At 41.6% G+C, this 27,424-nt stretch overlaps 1 protein-coding gene across 1 annotated transcript; it reads left to right on the plus strand.

Annotated features, from left to right (window-relative positions):
- Window positions 1-6,195: 6,195 nt before the first annotated feature.
- pip4k2ca (phosphatidylinositol-5-phosphate 4-kinase, type II, gamma a) lies at window positions 6,196-27,415 on the plus strand. The gene is made up of 10 exons (XM_050064479.1): window positions 6,196-6,673; window positions 8,505-8,602; window positions 8,845-8,941; window positions 9,050-9,199; window positions 20,737-20,883; window positions 21,083-21,121; window positions 21,225-21,338; window positions 21,750-22,014; window positions 23,386-23,489; window positions 23,674-27,415. Exons 1-10 carry the CDS (start codon window positions 6,515-6,517, stop codon window positions 23,752-23,754), a joined length of 1,254 nt encoding a protein of 417 aa, XP_049920436.1. The 5' UTR covers window positions 6,196-6,514; the 3' UTR covers window positions 23,755-27,415.
- Window positions 27,416-27,424: the final 9 nt, after the last annotated feature.

Here is a 27,424-nt window from a genome sequence, read left to right on the forward strand (position 1 = left end):
AATCAGTTGCCAGTCCCATTAACAAAAACAAAGACTTCTGCACAGTCACTCCTGGAGCTCTGACTGCTGTTCATATGAGCAGGTTACTGTGTTTTACTGATTCAGTGTGAGGCTCTCTGCCCTCTGCAGTCACAGTAACCAGCAGCAGTGAAACAGAGATTACACATTAGAGCACATTAGAGTCATGCTGCTTTCCTGCCATTACTAGGCACATAAAGGATCATTCTCTCCTGCTTCGCAACACAGGGACCAGATACATGCCTGTTTCCAAGGTAACGGCATAGAATATCCCATTTGTCCATGCGTGATATGAAATGAAGGCCTCGCAGAAAATGAAGGAGGAAGCATGATCCTTTGTAGAATCACACCACCACACGTCCTACTTCTCTATCTAGGGTGGTTTGCTATTCTTGGAGATTCTTTTCTGTGCATTGAGCATGAGATGAAGCCAGTGATACGTCTGTCAAGCACAATACATCCACCTACTATTCTGTATACACTGTTAGTATGTAAGTATGATGTGAGTGAAGACTCAAGCACATTTCTGTTTTGAAATTACAAGAGTCTTCGATGCAGATAAGCTCAGTTCTCTGGGTCAAGGGTTAGAAAATGTCCAGATTTTAAGGATGATAATTGTCAGAAACTCATTATTATCTTAGATATTTCTATAGCACATAATTTACTTGCACACAAGCAGCAAGCAAAATGTTGAAGAGAGTCGATACCAAAACTCCTGCACTCATTTTGTCTTCATAAGGGATGTTACCTTTATATTACTTTGTTCTGGTATTCATTAAGGTCAATATATATAACACATCAATATGATGTACATGTGTCAGACTGAGCCAATGGGCAATAAAGAGCTTTTCACACAGACAGTGCTGTGTTCGAGGCATATGGGAAAAAGGGAACTTCTAATACAATAGATTGACAACAGGCTATCAATTTGGAATACACACACTAAACAAATACTTCCCTACATTCAAATAGATAAATATAAAATACAAAAGAACTAATGAAGCATCCCCTGAAGATCTTGTTTTTGCTTAGCTCCACTGGTTCAGCTTCTCACCTTGCTGCAGTGATGTGCACGTATAGTCCAGGAGCCTGTGACATCACTGTTGCATGTGGTTACAGGTTCAACCAAGCACACAAGTGACACTTTCAACCAGAGAGGCAAGTGAAACACTGATTTTCAACCTGGTTCAGTGTGTAAGATTTAGGGGGATTTAGTGGCATCTGTCAGTAAGCACTGCAGATTGCAACTCGCTGAAACTTCTCCCAGTTAAAATTCATTCTTCAGTAGGTTTTTACCAGGAGCTGAATTATCTGCAGAGGTCTCCTCCTCTCCAAAACAAATGGACCTGGTGATCAGTGTTAGTGCTCGCCCATAACATGCTACTGCATGCTCACCCTTTTTCTCTTATAACCTGATGTGTGCTTGTCCTTTTTCTGATCCAGACATTGAGGTGGATTTTACCAGGAGCCGAATCATCCACAGAGGTCTAAATAAAGTAGTTTCACGTTACAAATCAGTGTATCTCCAGCGCTTTTTGGCATGGATGCTAGTGTGTGCTCGCCTTTTTTCTCTGATAACTTAAGATCCAGATATTGAGGAGGTTTTTACCATGAACCGAATTATCCACAGAGGTGATTTAAACCACTAAAACACTAAATAAAGCAGCTTCACATTACAAATTGGTGTTTTTCCAACACTGCTTGTTGCATAAGGGCCTCTAACAACAGTGGCCAATGCGAAAAAGCAAATACTTGAAAACCTGAATGGCCCTATCTAGAGCCAGTGTTTGGTGGTTTGTCCATTCTGGGCTACTGTAGAAATATGGCGGTGAACATGGCTATATTCGTAGACAAGGACCTGCTCCCTATGTAGATATAAATGGCTTATTAAAAGGTGATGAAATCACAACAATTCTTATTTTCAGGTGATTATACACGTAAGAAAAATATACTTATTATATTCACTCTGCCCTGTGATTCCTACACACTGGACCTTTAAAGGAGCACTCCACTGATTTTACACATAAAGATCTGGTTGGTCCTACTCGGTGCGTGAAAACCAGGCCCACGGGAAGTGTGCCAGGCTTTAGGCCCGTTTCTACTGAAGAAGTTCCTGGTACTATTTGGGGGGCAGGAACTACTACAGGAACGTCCTCTCGCTCGGCCCTCTCAACCGCCGTGTCTCCACTGAGAGAGCGGAATAGGAGGAAGGTTCCTGTAAAGTTACCGGGCTCTGTATGTGACGTAATCGTTGCGCGACCATTTTGACCGGGGCGACGTAGGGGCGTAGGGACGCAGTTAGCCGTTAGTGGTGTCTGTAATAACTCCGGTCACGGTCCGTGAAAAAAATATTTTTTCCAGCAGATGTCTTAGTTACAACATGATTGAGCTAACTGGAGTAGTTTCATGTCGTATCCGACAACGGGAGGCTTTTAACAGATGACGTCCTGATGTTAGCTTTGCTGCTGCTGTTAGCTGTCCCTGTCAGCTGATGCTTTCTAGACATCGTGATTTCCCAAAACTGAATAAATACCACACATAGCAACACAAAACTGCTTTGCTAGCTCAATCATGTTGTAACTAAGATATCTGCTGGAAAAAATATTTTTTTCACGGACCGTGACCAAAGTTATTACAGACATCGCTAACAGCTAACGGTTAGCCCAGCTAATGTACGATAACCATGTTGTCATTTACAAAACTTCACATCCTGCCCTGAGTATATCCAATCAGCACCAAGTAATCCCCAAGCCCCAGCCAGGAGTTTCTCGGGGCCGTTCTGAGTACCTACTCCGAGGCAGGGACTTGTTTAGCCCCTGTAAAAGTTCCAGAACTCTGTCCTTCGGGGGTGGTTCCTGCAGTGGAGACACGCACCAACAGCCCCGGCCCCGTAAAATTACCCTTAAGTTCCTGCGGTGGAAACGGGCCTTTTGAAGCCAATTTTCATAGTGGTCACACAGTGGTACTGCAATTTCCAGGGTCCATCACGTGATGCCCTGCAGCCCAAAAAGACTTCTTACCATAGACTTAAATGACTTTAAATCCGCAGATACATTGTTGGAGAGTCTCAAACCCCGTGAAATGACTAACAACATTTGGAAAAGTCTGAAAGTGTCACTTGACTGAATTGTTTTATCCCCATTTAAGTTAGCAGAGCGCTGAACCAGGAGTCAGCCTCTTCTGGCCGTGCTTGGATGTGCTCGGTGGCTGTAAGTCTCTCATGTGCCTGCTCTATAAGCCCAGCACCGATCATCTGGGTAATTTCATATCGCGGAAACAGAGCTTTTTTTTTTTTGCTTCATGTGCCACTGAGCAACTTGACAGGGAATGAACAGGGCCCCACTGCCAGTGCTGTATCCAAATCTCTTGATACATCCATGGTAAAAACAAAACAGTTGTGTAATGTATTCTGTGGCTCTACAAGGAGAAAATAACCCTGATAATATCAGAGAGAGGTCATCAGGGTTCAATCTATATTTAAGTGTTGTGGCTTTTTTAGGATTACAAGACGCCTTTATTTTATAACCATCTTGTGGTCTTGCATGTACAAAACAAAACATGTGGAAAAGGAAAGAAAGAAACAAACAAACACAAAAGAAACACAAACAAGTGAAGAGACTACCAAAGACTTACAGATTATCTTGATAAAGCGCCGTCTTTCTTATCCCCCAGGCTGTCTCCAGATAAGTGGCTGATTTGTTCAAAGTCGTTCAAACATAAACAGATATTTTAGTCTTGGGGAGTCTTCTATATTTACAAAATTGATATCTGTTTTTTATGATACTGAACAAAGTATCACAGTTACCAGTAAAAAGGACAGTAGAAAACAAAATGGAATTAATTTTCTAACATTTATAACTGAAAGTCTGTCCTTCAAACTGGAGGTTTGGAGATTCTTTACCCATATAAGTCTGGATATCTCAAACTCTGCAGCACAAATATTGACCTTTTATTTTTTTATCTGTCTCTCACACATCCACCAATAGTTTTATGGAAGTAGAAAACCACATTGCTCCAACACCCATAAAACAATACAGGTTCATATAAAACTGTGGCCAGCTCTGTTTATGTCAGAGGTTTATGTACAGTAGTTGTACTTTGTTTAGGGATTATACTGCCCCCTAGAGGTTAAAAAGCTCCTCTCATGTTGAAAAGCTGCTGTATCATTTATAGATCTGTGTACATCTGGGTTCCTCCAGGTAAAGTAGGACACCAGAACAAACGGTCAGAATGATAATGCATGGTTTGAACCAGCCAAGCTCACTGTCTTTCCAGTTTCATCACTCAATCATCATCCATCAGTGGTAAAAGAAGTTTACTACTCTTACTGAAGTAAATGATCTTAACATTGGCACTGTACACTAGCAGTAAAGTGATGGAATAGAAGCATAAATTAGCATATGATATAAACACTCAAGTGAAGTGCAAGTACATAAAACTGTACAGTAGGCTACTAGTTACCTCTTTTAGGGTTAAGGGTTCAAGTACCATGTAACAGATAACCGAACAGCCCCCTTGCTGTGTTATCTACACCTTCAGCAAGTGAGGTTTACCTGGAAAAAGTCCTTTCAAAGTGACCAACTATTGAGACTGTCTGCTGCACCAGTGGACTTACTTTAATGTATTATCTGCATGGTTTGAGTTTATTTAAGGAGGAGCAATCCCTTAAAAGGAAATGAGTTTTTCAGTCAAAATCAGGGCTCAAATATCTTTGAGTATGTGATCAGTGAGAGCTCCATCAGCAGCTGCTGACAGGTTAAAACTCTTCTGCAGCTCTGAGACATTTCAGCTGAGATATGAGTCACTTCACATGTTTGGAAAGTTTATAAAATGTTTTTACTCATCCTAAAAGAAAAACCACACACGTGTCACTCTGAGCACTTGTGTCCAGTTCAGATTTATTGTATGAAATAGACTGATCCAAGACAAGCTTTTTTATGATAAGAGACACCTTCAGTAATAAATCCTCTGAGCGCTGACAGAAAAAGTCCAAGTGATTTGATTCCAGGTGAATCTCACACACAGAGGGTCAGTCTGTCAGTGTGAATGCGTTTTAATGTGAATCTGATTTAGTGTAAAGTCTGCAAACTTTATTTCTCTGTATGTTCATAAAGATGAAGTTTCTGCAGCTTCATCCTGATCTTCTTTGTCTCACTAGGTCTTTGTATGACTCAGTGCTGGATGATGGTCCATTGGTGAAAGACATTGACTGCCGACACAGAGGGGTGTCCTTGCAGCCCAACTGAGGTTTGTTACAAAACTGTGTGTGTGCTGAATGTGTGTGTATTTTGTCTGCTCAAAACAACACAAACTAAAGATTTCAAACACAGCCACCATAAAAACTGTTTATTGAGGTATTGCGTCGATTTCAACTTGCAAATTTCCAAAAATTTCCAGCATTGACTTACGAGGAGGGAGCAGAGAACACAGAAGTCCATGTGAGCTCAGGAGGTCGAGCCAGCTATAGCTTGACGGACATTCTGGATGCTTTTTAAATTTTAATCACCTCACATCATCTGTAGTGTTTTAGTCCGCAGGCTGTTCAGCTGACAGGTGATAGAGGAGCAGATAATGTGACCTTCACCCTCATATTACATATTATGCAGTAAAACTGTCTTATTAAGGCTTTTTAATTGATCATCTGCAGGCTTTCAGTTAAAATGTAACTGAACAAGAACAATTATTAATACAAACTATAAATCAACTGATACCTTACATGTATTAAACCATCCAGCAGTATATAAAGTAGTTGAAATCTGCTCCAGCTTTACTGGTTGCAACGTTTTTATTTACGCAGTGATTGAAACATATATATATGTATATATATATATATATATATATATATATATATATATTATTATTATTATTATTATTATTATTTTTATTTTAAGTCATTTTGATGTACATTTTTACTGGAGTAAAAGTACAAAGGTACTTTTTATTTTATATACTTATATTTTTACTTAAAGTACATTCTGATATTAATACTTCTGTACTTTTACTCAAGTAAAACAGTATTTCTTCCACCATTGAAGTAATGTACCAAGTGCCGACGTCACAGTCAGAGAGCTGTACCCACCCACCAGCGATCACGTGACACCCCAGTATCGCTGTCATTGGTCCCTGTCACCTGTCAATCATAAACTCACCACGTGGTTGATAATAACATGGGTGGGCTCGAGGGGGCGGTGGAGGACTGTCAGCGATGATTTGGGAACATGAAGTCACGTATTAATGAAGTGAAGTAATGATTCATACCGCAGGTTGAGAGTGTGCGTTAGAAAAATAGCGTCAGTTTAACAGGACAGCTCGAGAGGTGACCTTTGGTGTGTGTGTCCGTGTATGTGTGTGTGTGTGTGTGTGTGTTTGACAGAGACCCGGGGAGGAGCAGAGACAGACACGTTAGCTAGTTTAGCTTAGTAACGGTAGCCATCAGGAAGAGGTGTCACCGCCGCCTGCCGCACCAACAAGGGACAAGGAGAGCCCGTCTGTGGTCATGGCCGCCCTCGGTAACTCCGGGGCCACTTCCAGTCCCATGGTGGTCCTGGCTCCGAAGACTAAAACGAAGAAGAAGCATTTCGTGCAGCAGAAGGTCAAAGTGTTTCGAGCCAGCGACCCCGTCCTCAGCGTCTTCATGTGGGGCGTCAATCACTCGGTGAGTCAGTGCAAGCTAACTTAGCTTAGTTAGCTGTTAGCTGTTAGCACGCGAGCCTGCTGCTGGTGTTACAGCGAAATCTGTGACCCGGCAGATTCTGTGACACCACAGGATCAAACTGTAGTTATAGACTAATGTTGGGGCTACATGTCGACAGGTGGTGTGCTCCGGATATACTGACGGGGCACAGACACACCTGGACACACGTTTACACCTGTCAACAACAAGCAGCACCTGGATATGGGGTCACAGTTGTTGATTAAAATGCTATTAAAATGCTATGGATATTGGTAACAGCTATCAAAATTCAGTAAGGGACAGTGGTAACAAATGTCCTATTTCAATGAGTCAAGTGCAGTGTTCATTTCCTAAATTACTGTACTTTACTTCAGTACAATTGTAAGCTACATGTCCTTCTTATTCTACCATATATTTCTGCTCCACTACATTTTGGAAGCTAGTATTGTACTTTTTACACCACTGCATCTATTTAACATCAATTACCAGGTACTTTAAAAGTTTAGATTTAATAGTCATTGACTAATAAATTGCAATTGATTATTAAGAATTACTCAGTAGTACATAAAGTAGTTATAATATGCTCCACCTTTACCACCTGCAATGACTTACACATTAATGCAGCTGTAATTATACTAAAAAATATAAGTAGCCTATATTTTAATGCTAATACTTAAGTACTTTAACTCAGATTTTTTGTGCAGGTCTTTTACTTGTTACTGCTTTTTTTACTTAATAAAAAATGCGAGTACGTCTTCCATCTAACGTTATAGTCTCAGGTGTGTACATGGTGACACTCAGTTTGAGTGTCAGTGAAGAGGCCAAGTCAGTATTATAGATAATGCTTTCAAAAATACAAATAGTTTAGACTAGATCTGCAGTTGATCGACAGAATATGAATCTGCAGCATTTGCAGCTTGTTCCTTTCTGACATCATAGTACATAAAATATCTCGTACACAGTTGCCTAATAATCCATTATTATGTTTTTGAAATTAATTTTAATGACCCTTAAAAGAATGACATCATAAGGGTTTTTTAGCTTGCACAAAGGATTTATTACAGTTGAAACTTAATAACATGGATGACGTTTCGGTACTAGACCTTCATCAGATTTTTTTGCCTGATGAAGATCTAGTACCAAAACATCGCAAATTAATTATATATTGCAAGTTAGACAGTGTGCGTGAGTCCTTCTGCAACTTTTTGGTCTTCTCTCTCCAACGCACCTGTCTTGTTTAATAGATGTGCTAAGTGTTTCCTTTGTTCTAAATAAAAAGAAATAAAATGGAGGTAAGATTCACCATCTGGTTGCATTTTTTTTTCTAATACCGTAGATAAGCAAAATGTTCATAATAACTGTCAAATTTCATATTACAGTAACCCTTAAAACCAGTATATTGTTGCAACCCTATTGGTCAGACAAGACATTTGACGACATCACCGTGGGTACTAGGATGGACATTTAAAGTGTGTTCTGACATTTTAGAGACCAATCAGTTAATCAAGGAATTAATATAGGGCTGCAAAAAAAAGAAACCCCAACACAAGGTCCCAAAGCCAAATGTGACATCTTCATATTGCTCGATTTGTCCCGTCTACAGTTCAGACCCTCAGTATATTCAGATTATGATGACAAAAATGAGAAAGGAGATAATCAGACGCATTTCAAATTGACTGTCAAAGTATTATCTACTAATCGTTGTAGCTCAACAGAAGATCACTTGATGACATTTAACGTTTCTCGCAGCCCTATTTTAGACTTATGTGCTGTTTAATGGTCGTCTTATAGCAATTCCTTTTCCATCTTTCAGATCAATGATCTCAACCAGGTGCCTGTTCCTGTGATGCTGCTGCCCGATGACTTTAAAGCCAACACTAAGATCAAAGTCAACAACCATCTCTTCAACAAGTAAGACACAGACATGAGTAAATACTGAAGCAGGATTGGTTGAAATGTGAATAAATAAGACTCATGAGGAAGTACCAGACACTGTCTTGTCTCCTGCTATTCATAAACAGATGAAGTCATGACGTCTTAGTTGGACTGTAGAGTTTAACTGGTGTTTTGGTTTATTGGAAATTTCTGTGTGTGTGAAAGATTTGTTTGTGTGCCAGCCTCTTCTCACTTCCCTACCTCTTCCCGTTTTGCAGAGAAAATCTTCCAGGACATTTCAAGTTCAAAGAATACTGTCCTCAAGTCTTCCGTAATCTAAGGGAACGATTTGGTATTGAGGATCTGGACTATCAGGTACGTGTCTGATTTACGAAAAGGATGTATCATTATTTCTAAATAATTCTAATTTGAGTAAGAAGGTAGCTGATCCCTACACTTACCCGTGTGCTTCATGTTCTCCAGGTTTCGTTGACCCGCAGCCCCCCGATGAGGAGTGCCGATGACCAGGGAGATTGTCTGCTCCTCAACTCCTACGACCGAACACTGGTCATCAAGCAAATCTCTAGTGAGGATGTTGCAGACATGCACAGTATCCTGTCTGAGTACCACCAGGTAAGATCTGGATGGTTGAAGGAAGAGTCTGGCGATGTTCTCTGTTTTTCTCATTATCAGTAAATCTCATGAAAGAACCAAAAACCAACAATGTGTTAATTTGGTGTCTATATTATCCTGTCCTCTCTGTGGCGCTCAAGACTTGTACTGTGAATCTTTTAAATGTGTCACAAATATATACTTAAATTTAGGGCTGGAGCGACAGCTACACAGAATTGAACCTATTTTAAACCTGCTGTAGTTTTTGGGGGCTGTTGCGATTCCAGGTGGTTAGCTGACTCTGGCTATCTCGAGTGACTCTAACAGTCGCATCTCCGAGAGGAACAGATGGAAAAGGGTCTCTGAGCGCTGATTTGAGCTGATTTGAGCCATTCTGTTTGTTGATGAGGCGTTACCTGTCATGAGAGTTGAATCCTCGAAGGGAGTCGACTAAAAAGTCTGCTGGTTCTGCTTTGTTCAGTCTGTTTCTATCTGCTGGGTATCGGACACTAACTAGCCAGCTGTCCGCAGATAGTATGCTGTTGTCATGAAACACAATCAGCTGCGGTTTTTTGCTCTGTCTCTGCTGAAACTGATTTTAAAAACTGGGTGTCCATGCTCTACTTGAAGCATTTGGGATATGTGGTAACATATATTTTGTCCGCTGTGCAGGTGTTTTCCATGAAGGACATTTCAGTCAGGTCTTAGTCTAGTCTACTATAAAAATTAAATTGTCAATCATCCTCAAGCTTTTATTTTTTTGGCCGTGTCACCCAGCTCTGGTTTTCATTGTTAAAAAGTAATGCTGAATTCCCTTTAAACAGCTGGATGTTGTAGTTTTTAACAAACATTAGTTAAACAAGAGGAAAATAGTGCATTTGTTGGGGACTATTTTCTACAGCAGATTTATTCACATGTGGTGCACTAGGGAGTATTCAGGGCTTGCCTGGGTTCAGACATCAGAATCCACCTACTCCAACGAGTTGACCGATTCATCTGACATCGTGATATGAAACAGTGATTTCTCAATTAAAGTAAAAACCGACCAGTGAACACCACTGGGGGACTAACAATTAGCCAATCAACACCACAGTTGAGATTAACCAAGCTGTTTTCAAGCAATAGGCACGTTTGAGAGTAGTCTCTTACACAGATGCCAATGACGTCAGCACGCTGGCTGACTCTGTCGTCTGTGGACATTCCCATAGGAAAGTAGTAATAGAACTAAGGCTGGCTCCCAGCGGCAGTGATGTGATTGGATCCAAATCCGTGTACTTTCGTACTTCCTCGACCAACGGCTGATTAGCTTTGCCTTACACCCCTACACCGGAATTGCTGTTCCCCGAATTGTTGTCCATAGTACAACAGAAAAGGAAGTGTTCAGTGCATCACAAGAAGAGATTAAAATGGATATGATTTTATTTGATTCAGCTATATTGCAGAGCTGCAACGTCTCTGTTACATGTAACACACGTGCTGTGCCTATGGCAACGCCGTCACGTGGTCTGATATCCCTGCCTATTTCTATTACAAAATGAAGGACGAATGTCCCCAGACTCCTATTCCAATGTAAGGGAGGCTGGTCACGCGAGACTAGTTTGAGATGAGCCAGGCCTGTGCAGATTCGATCACCGGTGGTCGCGGCACAATGCATGCTGGCTAGATTCGTGTCTGACTTCATCCCCACCAGCTTTTGAAGTCATGCAAAAGTGGACAGCGATACTCACGAGATTGAGTTGGCCGCAGTTTTTAGAGCCTGGTGCTGAAGTTGCTTTCCTGCAACTGCAAGACCCAGGGCATGATGGGAAACACCTGGCTCTCACCTGATCTAACAGCTGATTGGTTTAGATGTTGACACAACAAGATGACATTTTAGATAAAGTTTTTTATTTTTGTTGAATTTCAGAGATTTAAATTTTATTTGTCTGATTTGAAGGTTTATTCTACAGAATACATATTGATGAAGTTTAGTCGTCAGAGACTTAATACACTTATCATAAACTATACAGAGTCTACTGTACATTAAGATTGGACTGTTTTAATTTAGCATCACAAAGACTGGTGGTCAGTGGGATGTGATGATTCTTATAATAACGTGTACAGATGTGAAGCCCTGACGGTATCTGACTGATCTTTAATGAAAGCTGTTGTCTTGTGTTTTTTTCCTCTGACAATATTAACCTTATAGTCAGACACAATTTATTTAGCCTCTGTAGTTGAGGGGACAGGTCAAACTGATATGATGCTGATTTACAGGAGAATTAGTATAAAATGGAGGTTGAACCATGAACAGAAATTACAGACCGCCTGTAAAGCATTTTAATAGGCTACTTTGTCATAATTATTAATTAATTAAAACACTCGGAGGCTGCGAACAAACTGATATTTGGTTCTGATAACATTTTAAATAAAGTGGCATCAGATCTTCTGTCACTTCCTGTAGAGACTGTAGGCTGCTGGAAAAATGTCCGACTTTACTTAGGCTTTCTGTCACCGTCTCCTGCTGCAGCTGTCCGATCTCGTCCACTTTCCAACTTTCATCTCAAACTAGCCTAATGTCAAACGGTGTGCCGGAACCAATTAGGAATGACAACAATAATGGCAAGCACTATAGGTGAGATTTTCGCTGCCATCGTTCTAAATCCACATCATCCTGATATCGGCCAGCATCTTAGTTTGTTTTTATTGTACTCTGTTCCACTCTTAAAACCTCAGGAAGGCTAGCAAGTTGGCATGGCTGTGCATCAGCGTGGACTTCAAATGATGTTAGATTGAGGAGGATATGTGGGTCTCCAGTGATTGGTTAGAGAAAATTGAATCCCTTCCCCTTCGCAGATTGGTTAGAGTAGACGCAATGTCAGACTGAAGATGAAAACACACTGTAATGAGTTGACAGTTCTGTCTAATATCAGGCAAATTAGGGGCAGTAGGAGGATGTATATGTGATTGAGTAGAAATAAAACTACAGTATGTGTGTGCTCATGGAAAAGAATATCACTAGACAATATTCAAAGCTCACACATGACCTGGATTTGAATTAGATTTTGTTCATGTGCTGCAAGATTATTCATTATTGTTGTTAACTGAATTAAATCTGGACCCAGATGTGGCAAAGAGCTGGGTGACATGAATTTGGGAATAAATCACAGCTGATGCTGCCGCGAAAATCAGGCTATAGTTAAACTGCTGTCTGCTCATTCAATTACGCACTCCGTCATTCATTAAAGGTTTGCCTGTCGGTCTCCAGACGTGGTAACATCACACACAGAGCCAGGATCACTCACCTCCCGTCTGCTTCACTGAACTGTGTATAAAGCTGCACATCTGCGGCTCTGTGTGTCCTACTTTCACAGAACATTCTCTTTAACCTTTGTCGGGACCTTTTGTTAGCCAAAACCCTAAAAAACCTGAGTTCCTATAATGAGCACTTCCTGGGGGATTTTTTTTTTATTTTTCTGCCTCTTAGGTGAGGGAAGTCGACCCAAATATGACTATTTTTAGATTTATACATCTTGCGGAGAGCAGCACAGTGATACAGTGAGAAGGAAGACGTGTTCGAGGACGGCGAACATCTGTCCTGCTGAAGTGTCCCTGAGCAAGACCCTAAATGTGGCTTTAAGGTGCCTCTCTCCAAAGTGAACCTGACTGCTGACCTCCCTGTGGGGAAACTGAGAATACAGACACAACAAAATCCCTCGTCATCAAGGTTATAACCCCGCTGTGCGCTGGGAACAAACACTCTTTTATGTGATTGCTGGTGTATTAAAGATATGCAAATGCTCATATCGACGCATCTGTGTTCATGTAAATAGCAGAGTACATTTGTAGGAGAGATAAGAGCGAGGTGACACACTTTCACCTCTATTTTGTTTGTTTCTGTGAGGCTTTATGTCACATTTGCTGCCCTGCCGTGGTATCAGCGCTCATGTGGATACTTCAAAACTGGGTCTCACTTTGGCCTAAACACACCACTGTGTAAACTTTTGGCTGCTTTGAGCTCCTATTGGAATGTGCAGCCTGTGGTTATGCAGCCTACATAGAACTGGGAGGGAGATGAGGAAAAATGGCAGCTCTGTTTCAGAGTGTTTTTTAATTCACATGGCCCTGAATGAACTCATTGTTATCAGAGCTTCTGCGTTGGCGTTGCACAGTTTCCCTCATTCATCATCACAGTTTGCAGGTTGCATTTTGTTGTATCAGTTTTCTTGTCAACATTAACTTTGAGGTGTGTGTTACTGTTTCATATTAACCGAGTGAAATACTGAATTACTTAAATATCTTTGTTTTTCAGCTGCAAAAAACTGAATATTGAGATACTAAATACTAAAAGTTTTAAGCCTGATATGACTGCTGTGCTGCAGGGGGCTTTATCATTGTTATACTTTTGGCTTTGAGGCATTATTTGGATGAGTATTCAGTGTTTAGGATGAGATTTTGTGTTTTTTTAGGCAGGTGTATGGATTTGATCTTGAGACCAGCTTCAAACAAACATTTCTGAATTGTTTTTGCACTTAAATAATTCAATCACAGCCTCTAAAGACCAGATTAGTTATGTTTTAACCACAAAATGCTGGCAATTTTCCAACGGATTTCACTTTCGAATTTCCAATGTCAGAATAAAACCATGAGAGTTTCACCTCAGTTGGTGCGCTCCCCTGATCTCAATTGTTTAGTGTTAGGTGGTCATAAGCTCAGTCTGCGCTGTCTTAAGTCAGTCTTTTTCATGTCTTGATGTTTCAATAAAACCAAACAATCATAATATTATTGTGAGTTTTTAGTCTTGACCATAGATCGTATATAAAGATGGACGATGGATCTCCACTTACCCCAACTGTGCAGAAGTGAAGCTAAAATATCGCGGATATAGCCGCTGCCATCTTGCTCAGGTGACGTCATTTGGAGTCAGATGGTGTTTCTCAAAGTCAAGAGAGGCAAGGCAAGAGTCCTTCCTACCATTCAGTGAACACACATTGGACGGGCTAACGAGTATCCCCAGGTGTGTGTCATTAACCCTCAGCGGACTGAGAGGGTTTAAGGGTACTGTGATAATTTTGGACTTTGCACTCTCTAATGTTGTTTTACAATTTTGAAAAAATGTCAGCAGTTTCTTTCAGAGTCACATGACTTTTCGGGAGAATATATTTCTGCATTATACTTTAAAAAACAAACAGCTAGGCTCAATGAAACGTTTGGGGCACATCACTGCTGTAAATGTGCTGTAAAAGTTTTTTTAGGTTTATGTACTGTATGTTAATCACATTATTTTAAAAATCTCATTATGTGGCAGCGGACACATTGGAAAGTGCAAATTATGAGGTTTCTGTCAGTATTTTCACGCTTGTATGATAAAAACTTGTGGAGACATTAACCCAAGTAAATTACATATTCATTTAAACCCTGCCAAGCTGCTGCAGGTTTCATTGAAGAGGCCCTGCCTTCACTTACAGGAAATCGTGTGCAAAGCATTGTGGGGATTTTATACCAGCTGAGGATCCACACGTGCATTCTGGGAATTTCTCTGAAAGAAGGGCTCAGTCCTTGGTAAAAATCCAGAAGGATCCTTGATAGAGATGCACCGATCCAGCTTTTTCAGTTTCGATACCAAACCCGATGTGGTGGCTTTGAGTATCAGCGGATACCCGATGCCGATCCGATACCATGGTTGGCCGAAAAAGCTATATACCTTTACATGTAGAACAGAAAAGACTAGAGGCATCAGGCATTGATGACTACACAGTTCTTTCCTAAGATAAAATGAAACAAGATGAAACAGATTAATGCAATGATGAACGATTTATTTTTAGCAAAAATAAACAATTGTGCAACAGCAGTTGAAATAGTGTGAAATACCTCCACACAGCAGATTCTCTCCTTCGCTCCATGACGTATGACATAGCTCACGTCGCAATAGATTTAAAGGGAAAGGATCGCCTCAGGTATAGGTTGCATTTTCCCATACCCGATCCATCTATTTTGATGATATCGGGGCCGATATTTGATCCAGATATCGGATTGGTGCATCCCTAATCCTTGACATAGGAACAGTCCTTGGTGGAGATCGATGACGTAGCGTCCTTCAAATTTGGCCATTTGAGAATCCTTCCTTGACTTTGAGAAACACCCAGTCTATAGCAGTGGTTCCCAACTGGTGGGTCGCGGTCCCAAAGTGGGTCACGGGCCCATTCTGAATGGACCACAAGTGATTCACGAATCTGTCAAGTTTATAAACAAACACACTTTTTTTTAAGTACAGGGATTTTCCAGCACAAGCTTTTATTTTGAAGTGCCGTTTCCTGTTGTAGAGTGAGTGACTAACAAACAGCATCACAGAGACAGCAAACAAGCTCATCGACATGGCCAAATACAAGTATGACGCTGAATATACCGAACTGTGTGGAGCTTGAACTAATGACTAAGGAGAAATCTGGACCCTGTGGCTGTACGAGTTGAGAATCACTGTTCTATGGTCTTGTCTCGTGCAAATACTGACGTGAACGTTGTCAACCATCAATAATTGCGCTGTCTCCAGCACCAAACAGCAATTAACATGCGTTAATTAGTCCATTAACATGGAAAGAGGCCCAAGAATGTGAATATTATATTATATTATTGGGTGATAAATTGTGCAAATTGTTCAAATTTGGTTTATCTTCATGGATTATATAGATGCCGACTTGACGAGAATACTGTCGACATATGACGCCTTTGATCTTGTTTCTAGTGCGATGTGTTTTTGTGGACACATAAGTCATTATTAATATGTCATATTTCTTAAAGGGAGATGGGTGTAAGATTTTCTCCAGGAGCAAGATGGGAAATAATCTCAAAAGGAATTTAATTGTGACTAAAAACTCACCTGACATGTGTCAGGGTGTCAGACTTAAGTCTCTTGTAGTGTATGGAGGGCATGGATTAGTTATGTGCAAACCTTTGTTATAAACCTTGAGCAGAAAGCATTAATAGTGTTAATTGAGTTATTTAGTTCTTGTTTGGTGTTAATCCATGTGGTAAAAGATTTGAAATGAGAATATGTATTACAATATGTAATTTTGTAGTGCTGTAAATGACAGACGATTGATGTTTAATTAAAAGCTAATTTGCAGATAAAATAAACAGATTGGAATCCAACTAAATAAACACCTGCAAGAAAACTAAAAGGGATTGCTGTCATGATATAAATGATTTGGCAAAGCATGTACTTTAAACAAATATTATCTCAAGGTGCAGTTTGTGTTTTGTCGTATTGCACCACCCAGGCTACATTATTCACATTGCAGACTCTGCCGATGATGCTGGGTTGAAGGCACCATTTGTGTTGCTGCGTTGTGCTGTTGTCATTTTCTTTTGTGTAGAGCTGCAGTGATAAATAGATCACAGCTAATCGACTGGAAAATTAAGTTCTTCTCAAGCTAGAGGGCCAAATATTTCCAGCCTCTCAGTTTCAGGATTTGCTGCTTTTCTCCGTTGTCTGAGATCATGAACTGAATATCTGGGACAGACAAACATTTTGCAGCATTTTGAAAAGGTCATCTGAGGTTCTGGGAAACTGCGATTGGCATCTTTTTGTAGTGCTTTTTATGCCTCCCTGCCAGCGACAGTCGTGGCCGGAGATTTTGTTTTGGGGTTGTCTGTCGGTCTGTCTCATTCTCATGAAAGAGATTTTCCAGCAACACCATCAGGCAATTTCTTCAAATTTAGCACAAATGTCTCCTCAGACTTATCGATGAACTGGTTTGAATTTCGTCGTCAAAGGTCACTGTGACATCATAATGTTCTGCAAAAATACTTTTATGGCCATTATTCCACAGCATGACTCAGGAACAGAGGGGAGACATTTGGTCGAATACTGAAATAGTGACACTAGTTTTGGGTGTCCATCTTGAGACTGTGCTCATTGTATTTTTCTTTTGTGCTGCGAGGTTGAGGATGTGTGTAAAGCTTTCATGTTATAGAATTTGTAGCTTCTGTACAACAACATCCACAGTTAAAGCACTGTCTTCTGTCATGGTGACAACTTTTCTGTTCTCTGTGGTTCCTCTGGTCATCCACCACAGGCACATTGGTTCTGCTGGTATTGAGCTTCAGGTTATTGTCGTTGCACCATGTGATGAAGCTCTCTATTAGTCCTTTGTAGTCCTCTGTAAAATAGTCTCTAAGAGAAGACAGCATGTTTCTCACTTGAAATTATTCACAGGAATCATGTCTTCAATTTTGTGCTGCCTGTTAATGACGCTGTGGGCTAATGGGCATGTAGCTACTTCCATGTTTCAGATGATACGTCATGTTTGTAGTCGACCAATGAAGATGAGTTTACATATCACCTTGGGTTCGTCCTTCACCTTCTCAAAACGATCCCACACTTTGGATTTCCTGCCCGACATGTTATTAACTAGCCTGTGGAATAACCGCAGGTACCAGCCCTGGAAATTAACCTGACTCCTGTCTGACTGCTGAGGTTTCGATTTATTTTGACAAGGTGCAGCTCCTAATAGAGTTTCATGTTTGCGTTTGCGTTTTTTGCGAGCAATTAAATCTTTGCGACTACCTTTCTGGTCGACTGACGTTTGGTCAACTTAACATGTAGGCCTCTAGTTTCGCAGACTGGGCGAGGCGGAGGTGCAGCGCACCAATCAAATGTGCCCCTCTCCTCGCCCTTAAATGCGCCGCGCAAAGGCGTAATGAGAGTTTACTCAATTCGCCATGGCAGAAGAGAGCAGCAGTGTCAGACGGCCAAACTTCTTCCAGGAGGAAACTGATGTTTTGGTCCGGGAGGTCCAAGCTCGCAGTGTCCGAATATACGGAACTGCGAGCAGACCTCCACGGGCTGATGATGCAAAGGTAGCCTGGGAGGAGGTCACCACAATTGTAAATCAATGTTGCGTTTCTCTCGTGCGTGCGCGCTCTCTCTTTCTCTCTCGCAGTCTCACTCTGTTTCTTTTCTTTTGACTTTTCTAAGATGACAGATGCTGAATATATACTCCCTATCTGATGCTGTGGCTGTTTGTGGTTGGCTGAGAGGGATGTGAACTCATTAGTTTGCAGCTGTGTTAATCAAATCAGGTTGGGTTTCCATTACGCGTGCCAAACGTGCCAAACGGTGCCAATCCCCTTTGATCTGACATCAGATGTGACGGGACAGTCGATATAGAGATACATTTATGTGCTGATTGCAGATAGTTGCATTGAATAGTGGTTTTTTGGGTATTTATTGCATCGTTAATGTGCCTGATATTCTGGAAACCTGCCTGTGAGGTTTTGGTGACGTGTGCGCACTGTCCGCCGGTCAGCCAAACTTCGGCTTACACCGGCTGCGCTCCCCCTGCGCTGACAGTAGACCTGGTTTCAGCTGGCGAGCTTTTAGCGCACCTTCGGCGAAGCCTTTTGGCACGAAACTGTCACTGCGCCAAGCTGGATCTGTCGACACCTCCCCCTGCTGCGCCACCACACCCATCTCAGCGCACCTCGGTCTGCCAAACTACCAAACTGAGCGCGCCTCGGGTTGCGCTGCTCGAAACTAGCTCTGCGCAGGGTTCGCCACCCTGCACCGTGCCGGGAAACTAGAGCCCGTAGTCTGGACAGACATGGATATAAACTGCAACTTGACTGGTAAACCGAGGCACACAACTGCAAGGCAGTAATTCTAGTTGGTGTCTCAAATACAAAACGATAAATTGATCAATAGATAAAAATAATTGGCAGATTAATTAATAATGAAAGTAATAATCAGCTGCAGCCCCAGTTTAGTGTGTGCTGAACACAGGTGGACAGAAAGAGACCCCATGTATACTACTGCTGTCCATGTTGTTGCCAGCTTTCCCTGCTGCATGGGGAGGGTGTAGACCGCCATGTGTCTCCTCTGATACCCAAGCAGCCATCAACTGCCTCCTCTCACCTGCCAGAGGAGAGCCTCCTCCACCAGCAGGGTGTCACAAAAATATTCAGGTGCCACATCCAGCAAGTACGAGCTGCTGTTGCAGTGACAGAAACATGATACCTGAGGTTTCACCAGGGCTCCAGAATAACCCTGAGGCACTGTAGCTGGGGATAGAGCCTGGTCTGTTGTGGTGTTGAGGGGTTTTCCACTGTGCCAGGAGCCCAGGGGTTAGAAATTTAAAAAAAAAAAATGCATAAAACAGTGTTAAGACAAGAAGAGCGGCGTCTTTTTACATTCTGCCCAGTGTGTTTCAGGGGACACTGAATTAGGTCAGTCTGAAGTTAGTGTCTATTTTAACTGACAGAGCACGGCTCAAAGTTTAACCTGGATACACTCAGTAATTGCTTTGCGTTCAAAGTGACCTTTAAATATGACCAGATGTAAACCTGTAAAGGGACAGTCCACCCCAAAATTAAAAACTTCATATTTTTCCTCTCACCTGTAGTGCTGTTTATTAGTCTACATTGTTTTGGTGTGAGTTGCTTAATGTTGGAGATATCAGCTGTAGAGATGTCTGCCTTCTCTCCATTATAGTGGAACTAGATGGTACTCAGCTTGTGGTGCTCAAAACGCCAAAATACATTTTTAAAAAAACCTCACCAGTGATATCTCTTCCCAGAAATCATGAACTGGTTACTCAAGATAATCACCAGACCTTGTTGTGAGCAGTTTCATGGAGGAATTAGAGATGCACTGATTGTGAAATTCTGGGTTGATACCAATACGGATGTTTGAAATAAGAATTTGGCTGCCTGCAGCTAACGTTAACCATCTCTCCTCCCGCTGATGTCAACTCAGATTTGTTGTTTATGATGTAGTGGGTTCACTGCGTCCTTATGTCCCGAAGGTGTCCCGGGGAAGTAGTCGGTTCATTCCAAGCACATTTTGTATCGTCTCCATGATGATGTGACACCATTAGTCTCGAGCCCTGCTTTTCAGCCTATGCAAAATTGATGTAACACAACGGATAAACATCGGTCACTGCCATCAGGGGAATGACAGGCTGATGGCAGGCAACAAAATGAATATCAGCCTGTACCGACATGTGGCCGATGAATTGGTGCATGCACCTACCAACTGTATCAAGGCGCAGAGGGAATCATGCTCTAGAACTAGCTAAGAACTGAGCTATCTAACTTTACAGCTCAGCCGAGGACAACACCACGAGTGTTTACAGTTTCTCCCATGAGTAGATGCATTCTTCCTCCTGCATGATGATACAGTTTGCAGGTATAGTTTGGTAAAAAGAAAATTGTTCCTACGTGAAACTGCTCACAGCAAGGTCTGTGGATTATCTTGAGTAACCGGGTCATAATTTCTGGAAAGGAACATTGCAACTGAGTTTTTCAAACATATTGTTTTTGGCGCTTTGAGCACCACAAACTGAGTACCACTCACACCAAAACAATCTAGACTGATAAACAGCACTACAGGTAAAAGAAAAATATGTGTTTTTGATTCTGAGGTACTGCCCCTCTAAGATTGTTTTCGTATTAATCTTTCATCTGTCTGTTACTCTTTTACTCTATTTAACCACCTGTATATTTAACACTGAGGCTGCCCATGCCAAGGAATCCACTCTCTCTACCTGCCATGCAAATTCACAGTTGTTTCCTGTCTGCAGCACATAGTCAAGTGTCACGGCAGCACCCTGCTGCCACAGTTCCTGGGCATGTACCGGGTGAGCGTGGACAGTGAGGAGACCTACCTGATCGTAATGAGGAACATGTTTAGTCACAGACTGGTGGTACACAGGAAGTACGACCTGAAGGTGAGGAGGAACTGCACGCACATCCTTATTCTCATCTCTGGTTCACAAAGCAATGAGGAAGTTATATAGCAGTTATCTCTAAATGGTCCAGAGATGGTTTGGAGTCAGGCCATTGTTACCTTTTTCTCTCAGAGCAGAAGCAGTTTCATCCTCCTCTGTGTTTCTGTGTCACAATATTTATAACAGTTTATTCTTGCAGGGCTCTCTGGTGTCTCGTGAAGCAAGTGACAAAGAAAGGGTAAAAGACACATCTCACTTCATATCCATTTTGTATCATGATGTGAGGCTGTCTCCTCTTTATGTCCCGTGTGTCCTGCTAAAGATTTATTTTACTCCTAAAGGTAAAAGAGCTTCCTACCTTCAAGGACATGGACTTCAGGAACAACATGCAGAAGGTGTACGTGACCGATGAGCAGAAGGAGAAATTCATGGAGAAACTCAACAGAGATGTGGAGGTAGCTGACCTTTTACATGTCTTTTAATGTGAAGCCTCACTGTTGTTGCACACCTCCACCACACAGAGGCAGCAGCAGCACATTAAGGACGCACCACTCCTGTGATGCCATTTTGGCAGCAGGAGGATTGAAGTAAAATTGATTTACTAATAAAGAAGGCAAACTTAGATATCAAATGATTTGATTGAACATAAAATGATTTGTAGATTACTTGATTCGTCAAAGATTAATCAGCAACTATTTTGATCGTTGTAAAAGTCATTTTTTAAGCACAGTGCAAACAATTAACAGGTTCCAGCTTCTCTATGTGAATTTTTCAAAACAACTATTACGTTCTCTTTTCCTCCTACAATGAATCATGAACCTTGTTGTCAAACCTTCTTAACGCAGTCCCTCTTCTGTTTCCTCCAGTTTCTGGTGAAACTGAAGATCATGGACTACAGCCTGTTGCTCGGTATCCATGACGTGGGTCGAGCTGAACGGGATGAGGAGGAGGGTGAGGAGGTGTCCAACGAGGAAGAACCGGAGGCGGAGAACGGCCTGGCACCAGGCGCTACGGTGGGCTCCTATGGCAACTCTCCGGAGGGAATCGCTGGTTACATGTCTTCCTGCAAACCTCTGGGGCCCGGGGAGTACGACCCTTACGTGGATGTGTACGCAGTCGGGAGCTGCCCAGGTGATTACTCAAGATAAGGACTGAAACAACAGGTTTTAGGTAGGGCTGTTTTTCCTCCTTTGTTCTCAAAGAAAATCCTGTTCACACAAGCACTGTTATAAAAAAATCTCCGTCCAAGTGAAGACACAAAAGCACAACTGAAGAGGTGTGGAGAGCTTGCCAAACCGACAGATGGTGAGGTCACCCTAACCTTAAAGCCAAGCTGAAAAGAAGAAGATGTTGACTTATCAGAAGCCAAAAAAAAAAGCTACTACCAGAAGTCGTGTTGTGGGAGTGTTGCATCATGTCACAGTGACCTCTGTAGCGGATTCTGGCGCCTCTGTTTCTCAGTATAGTCGAAGAGTAACTGTACATTTATGTGTCAACATGTAAAAAGTCCTGTCCTAAGAGCCAGCACTTCATTGGTTTGTCTGCAATTCCACAAATATCTCCTTACCTGCTATGCTTCACAAAGGATATAATGGCGCGTTACATGCCTAAGGTTCTCCCTATCCACACATGAACACTGCAGGTTGCCCTAGGCAGCCATTTTGGTAAGCTGCCAGTCAGTTCTTCTTGATCTTCAAGTATATGTTTTTAATATTTGCTGCAATAGAGATATGTAAATATTGCTGTTGCAGTCAGAGGGTGGCACAGTGGTGCAGTGGTTAGCATTGTCACCTCACAGTAAGGTGGCTCCTTGTTTGAATCGGGGGTTAGCCCTTCTGTGCAGAGTTTGCATGTTCTCCTCATGTCAGTGTGGGTTTCCTCCAGGTACTCCAGCTTCCTCCTACAGTCCAAAGACATGCAGGTTAATTGGTGACTCTAAATTGTCCATAGGTGTGAATGTGAGCGGATCATTCTAATAAAAGTTAGCATGCTGTAGTCCTTTACTCCAATCCTCAAAAGTTTTATCTGCAACTATTTTGATAATTGAATAATTGTTTGAGTCACTTTATAAGCAGCAATGCTAAGAATTTACTCCTGAAATGTGAGGATTTCTCTCTGTGATATATCGCCGTAAATGGAATATATTTTGGGTTTAACCTACTGGATGCAGACATTTAAAGACGTCTCTTTAACAATTTTCAAACATTTTATTAACACAATATTTAATCGATTAATCAAGAAAACAACCTGCAGATGAACCGTTATTTGTAGCCCGTCCAAAGACAGAATCTGTTTTAAATGTTCCTTTGAAGTCTTCGACATGTCTGTTACAATATCATCATCTGTGTCATCTGGAAAATAATGATACACTTTAATAGGCTTTGATATTTATTTCTTACCAGGGAGCTTTAATCTCGATGATACATCAGGACTGTCACAATACAATCCTGTCAGTACAAGCCCAATATAATAACCCTGATTGTTCTCTGTCTTTCATCTCAGGAGCCCCTCAGAGGGAGGTCTATTTCATGGGCCTGATTGACGTACTCACTCAGTACGACACCAAGAAGAAAGCCGCTCATGCAGCAAAAACTGTCAAACACGGGGTGAGTAGCGCCAGAGAGGAAGGAAAGAGGTGGAGGGGCTGCCGTCGGGTTGTTGAAAACACTCAGCCGTACCTGCACAGAGGCCAAACGTTTGATGTTCACTCTTGTGTCATGTCATGAAATGATGTATACAGATGTTGTTTGTGACCTCTCTTTGTCTCCATCTCCTCTCTCTGTGTTGCAGGCCGGTGCTGAAATCTCCACAGTCCACCCCGAGCAGTACGCCAAACGATTCCGCGACTTCATCTTTAACATCTTTGCGTAACACTTGGCGACGAGCGCCGCCATAAGTCGATCCAACTGAGAGCTAAACGTCTATTTTACCATTGACCAAAAATAGTATGCACACACAGATCGCTATTTAAAGACGGTGATCTGAGGCGAGACTACTTAACATTGTAGCAACATGATGTACTACTTCTGATGCATATATTTATTTTTAAGATTTAAGATGCGTTTCTTATAGATATTAAGCACTCTTTAATGGAATAACTCTGGAGCATTAGGGTACATTGAAACAAACTGCTGTTGATCAGTGTTAGACCACATCAGTGCGAGATCAAATATCATTTTCTTTTTTTTTTTTTTGTTGTCAGTCACTTTGCTCTGGTTTCCCAGGCATGAACTAAACTTACCGAAGGAGTTTGACACGTTTGAAAAGTGCGCTTATTTGCTTTCTTGCCAAAAGTTAGATGGGAAGATTCATATCAATACCGTGTGTGTCTGTTAAAGGTTTCCTGTGGAGTTTTTGACCTGTAGTAGTGTTTAGAGTCATATCCATGTCCCCATTTTGTGTCTCGTACGTGAGGACGCATATGCACATAGTCTCGCTAATGGTGTCACACTGCTCCACTGATCTACAGGGGTCAGTAATACACCAAGATATGCAGCAATGAGGCAGCAGAGGAAGTGAAAAATAAGACTGTTAGCAAGTGAACGATGCAGGATTTAAAATGCTTAAAAAATCAGCTTTGCAAATGTTTAATGAAAGGGAAAGATTTGTTAGTACTCGAAGATAGAGACTGTGGCTGTTTCCGAAATTCCTTACTAACATGCTACTTAGTGGGCTGAAACAGGAAGTGAGATTTTTTTAGTACATATGAAACCAGTATTTTGTGAAAAGCATCCTATTTTCGGTGAGACATTACAGTATGCAAACACTACGCTACACTGGCACACATGTCACACAATGCAGTAGGGTAGTGACGACAATGTTTATGACAACGGACAGCGGCGGAGGCAGCTCTGTAACGTCAGTAAGTAATAAATGCCTCTCTGGAGGTGAATAACGGTGGTTATAGCCTGATGTGCAATTAAGTGCTGCAGGGATGACGTTTTTCTGGAAGTTAGCGTCGCTCTGGTTCCCTCATCAAAAGGCCTGTGGGATTTTTATATTGGATTTTTGAATATTGCAGAAAATAAACTTTGTGTCAAACAAAAGTTTATGATAAAAACTAACATCATATAAGACTACCCAGGTGACTGCTTCTGTATTGTGCGGCTCGTAGAGAAGGCGCGTTAGAGACTTCTGCCGACCGATCTGGCTACATTCGTTTTAGGGCTCCATTTACTTGAATGGGAATAAATTATTTAATCGTGCAGCTCTTCTAGACTTTCCAAATGCTATGGGACCAAATCCTGCCAGTGAAACGTCATTTTCCTGGGGGTTGAGATGCTCAAACAAATGTATCCACTGATTTACAGACGTCTCTTTTGCCATTTAAGTCAATGGAATAAAATATTTTTGGGCCGCAGGGCATCGTGTGAGTGACCCAGAAGTTCCACTGTTTCGCCATTACGAAAACTGGCTTCAAATCGCGGTGCACCTCCTGGAGGCCTGGCAGGAACTAGGTAATTGCAGCTCAGTACATCCTGTTTATGTCAGGCCCCCTTGCTACCAATTTTTCCCAGTGACCACTCGTTGTATTGCAGTGAAAAGAATCCCCTGTGGCCCAAAAAGCATTTTCCCCATAGAGCGCCATTATAAAAGAGACGTCTGTAAAAATGTTGACAGGACACCTCAAACTGCAAACAAGGTCAATTATGAATCTTTCTATTCTGACTTTTGTATCCATAGAGGTTTTATATTTGTAGAACTTTCCTCAAGCTGAGCAAAGCGATTCAAAAATCTGTCGTCACATTGTAAAGTCTTTGAGTCAAATAGGAACTCATGGGCGGGGCCAGCGGGAGAAACACTACTCCGCATATTCAGTGGGCCGCATACCGTGGAATTAAACCTGGAAGCTGGAAAACATTTTTTTGGCCTATGCACCAGGCGAGCAACTCCACTGGAATGAATATGCACCGTCTTTGAATCCGATATCTATGCATTACTATAAAGCTATGGTTAATTTAAACAATAGTTTGTTGAACGATGGTACACATGTTGGATATGTAGTGCATAGTATGTGATTTTGTAGTGTAGAAGACTCCACAGGATCCCCTTTATAAAGTGAAGCTATAGGAGGACCAGGAGATGCTATGCTAAGCTAGTTTAGCCTAGCATAAATACTGAAAACGGGGGGAACAGCTGGCCTAGCTCTGTCAAAGGGTAACAAAATCCTCCTGCCAGCCTCTAAAGACGACAGTTTGCAGTTTATATGATGTTATGTGCACGACTTGTACTTTTTACATCTTGGTTTTTGTACAGATTAATCAAATAAGATATAAGATGCTAATTAGTGAGCTTTAGAGGAGCTGTTTGGCAGAGTTTTTATCTTTAAACAGAGCCAGGCCAGCTGTTTCGTTGTTTCCAGTCTTTATGCTAAGCTAAGATAACCAATGTTTCTGTCCGCTCATCTGACTCTTGTTGAGAAAGCAAATAAACGTAGTTCCTAAAATGTGAAACTTTTCCTTAAATCCTAGAATAATCTTTAATGGAGATGGGTATTAAAAAATGGTAATAATGGTAGTCTAGACTTTGCATATTATTATTGATCTATTGAAGCAGGCCATTTGAATTTTTAGTGTGCCAAATGTGTGGGATCAAAGCTTTATCTGAGCAGGATTTGCACTTTGCAAACCGTAAAATCAGCTCAGTTGTGACCAAGCGGTTCAACGAAACACAATTCGAATGAATCTCCACCAAAGTCTTTGCTAAATTTAAAAGTTAATGTACAGAACAGCCTTGTCAAGGGTTGGAAATTAGCGTCATCCACCTGCCTAATACTGGTAAAATATGCAAGTGGTTGCAAGATGTACATCACTCACCAGCCAAAATAATCTATTGAGTGGCTGGTAGAGTTTGGAATCCACCGGCCACAGTGGCAGGTGGGCAGTGAAGTTAATTTCCAAACCTGTGGTAGATGTGTGGTGTTAAATGGAAAGCATATCAAATCACTTGGCCTGTAAACATGTTGGGCGGCCCTGCATCTCTCAGCTACCACAGCCTGTAAGGAGGATGTGGGGTGACTGACCTTGGAGCATTTACCCACAAAGCTGGGCCCGTGTTAATGAAGTGACTCGTCCAAATGTCCGGATCAGTCCTGCCTTTTTACTGACATACCTTCATGTGTCGATGTGTGATTTGACACTTTCTGAAAATGAGCCCTTCCATCATTACTCTGGCGAGACTCCTTTTTGAACATGGTGTAGTGTTTGTGCATTAAAAAGACAACTGTGCGCTCTGTGAATCATTGTGGTAGGATAAGACTTAGACAGATATAACAATAGAACTATCGTCTGTGTATCGTGATGACATTTGAGATTTAGTGATAACCAGAGTACTGTGGTAAACGTCGACAATAACACTACATTTCAGTAGCTTCTGCAGTTAGCCTTAACACAGTGACATGATACAGCATTCCTAAACACTGGCAAGGCAGCGTAGATACAGTTCACCCTGTATGATGCCTCATCTCCTCGATGATTGCACATGTTGTATTTTTGCAAATCAGCTTTTGGACCAAAATATATTTTACAAAGAATTTCTGAAA

This window comes from Epinephelus moara, chromosome 16 (assembly GCF_006386435.1).
Source record: "Epinephelus moara isolate mb chromosome 16, YSFRI_EMoa_1.0, whole genome shotgun sequence".
Taxonomy (NCBI): Eukaryota; Metazoa; Chordata; class Actinopteri; order Perciformes; family Serranidae; genus Epinephelus; species Epinephelus moara.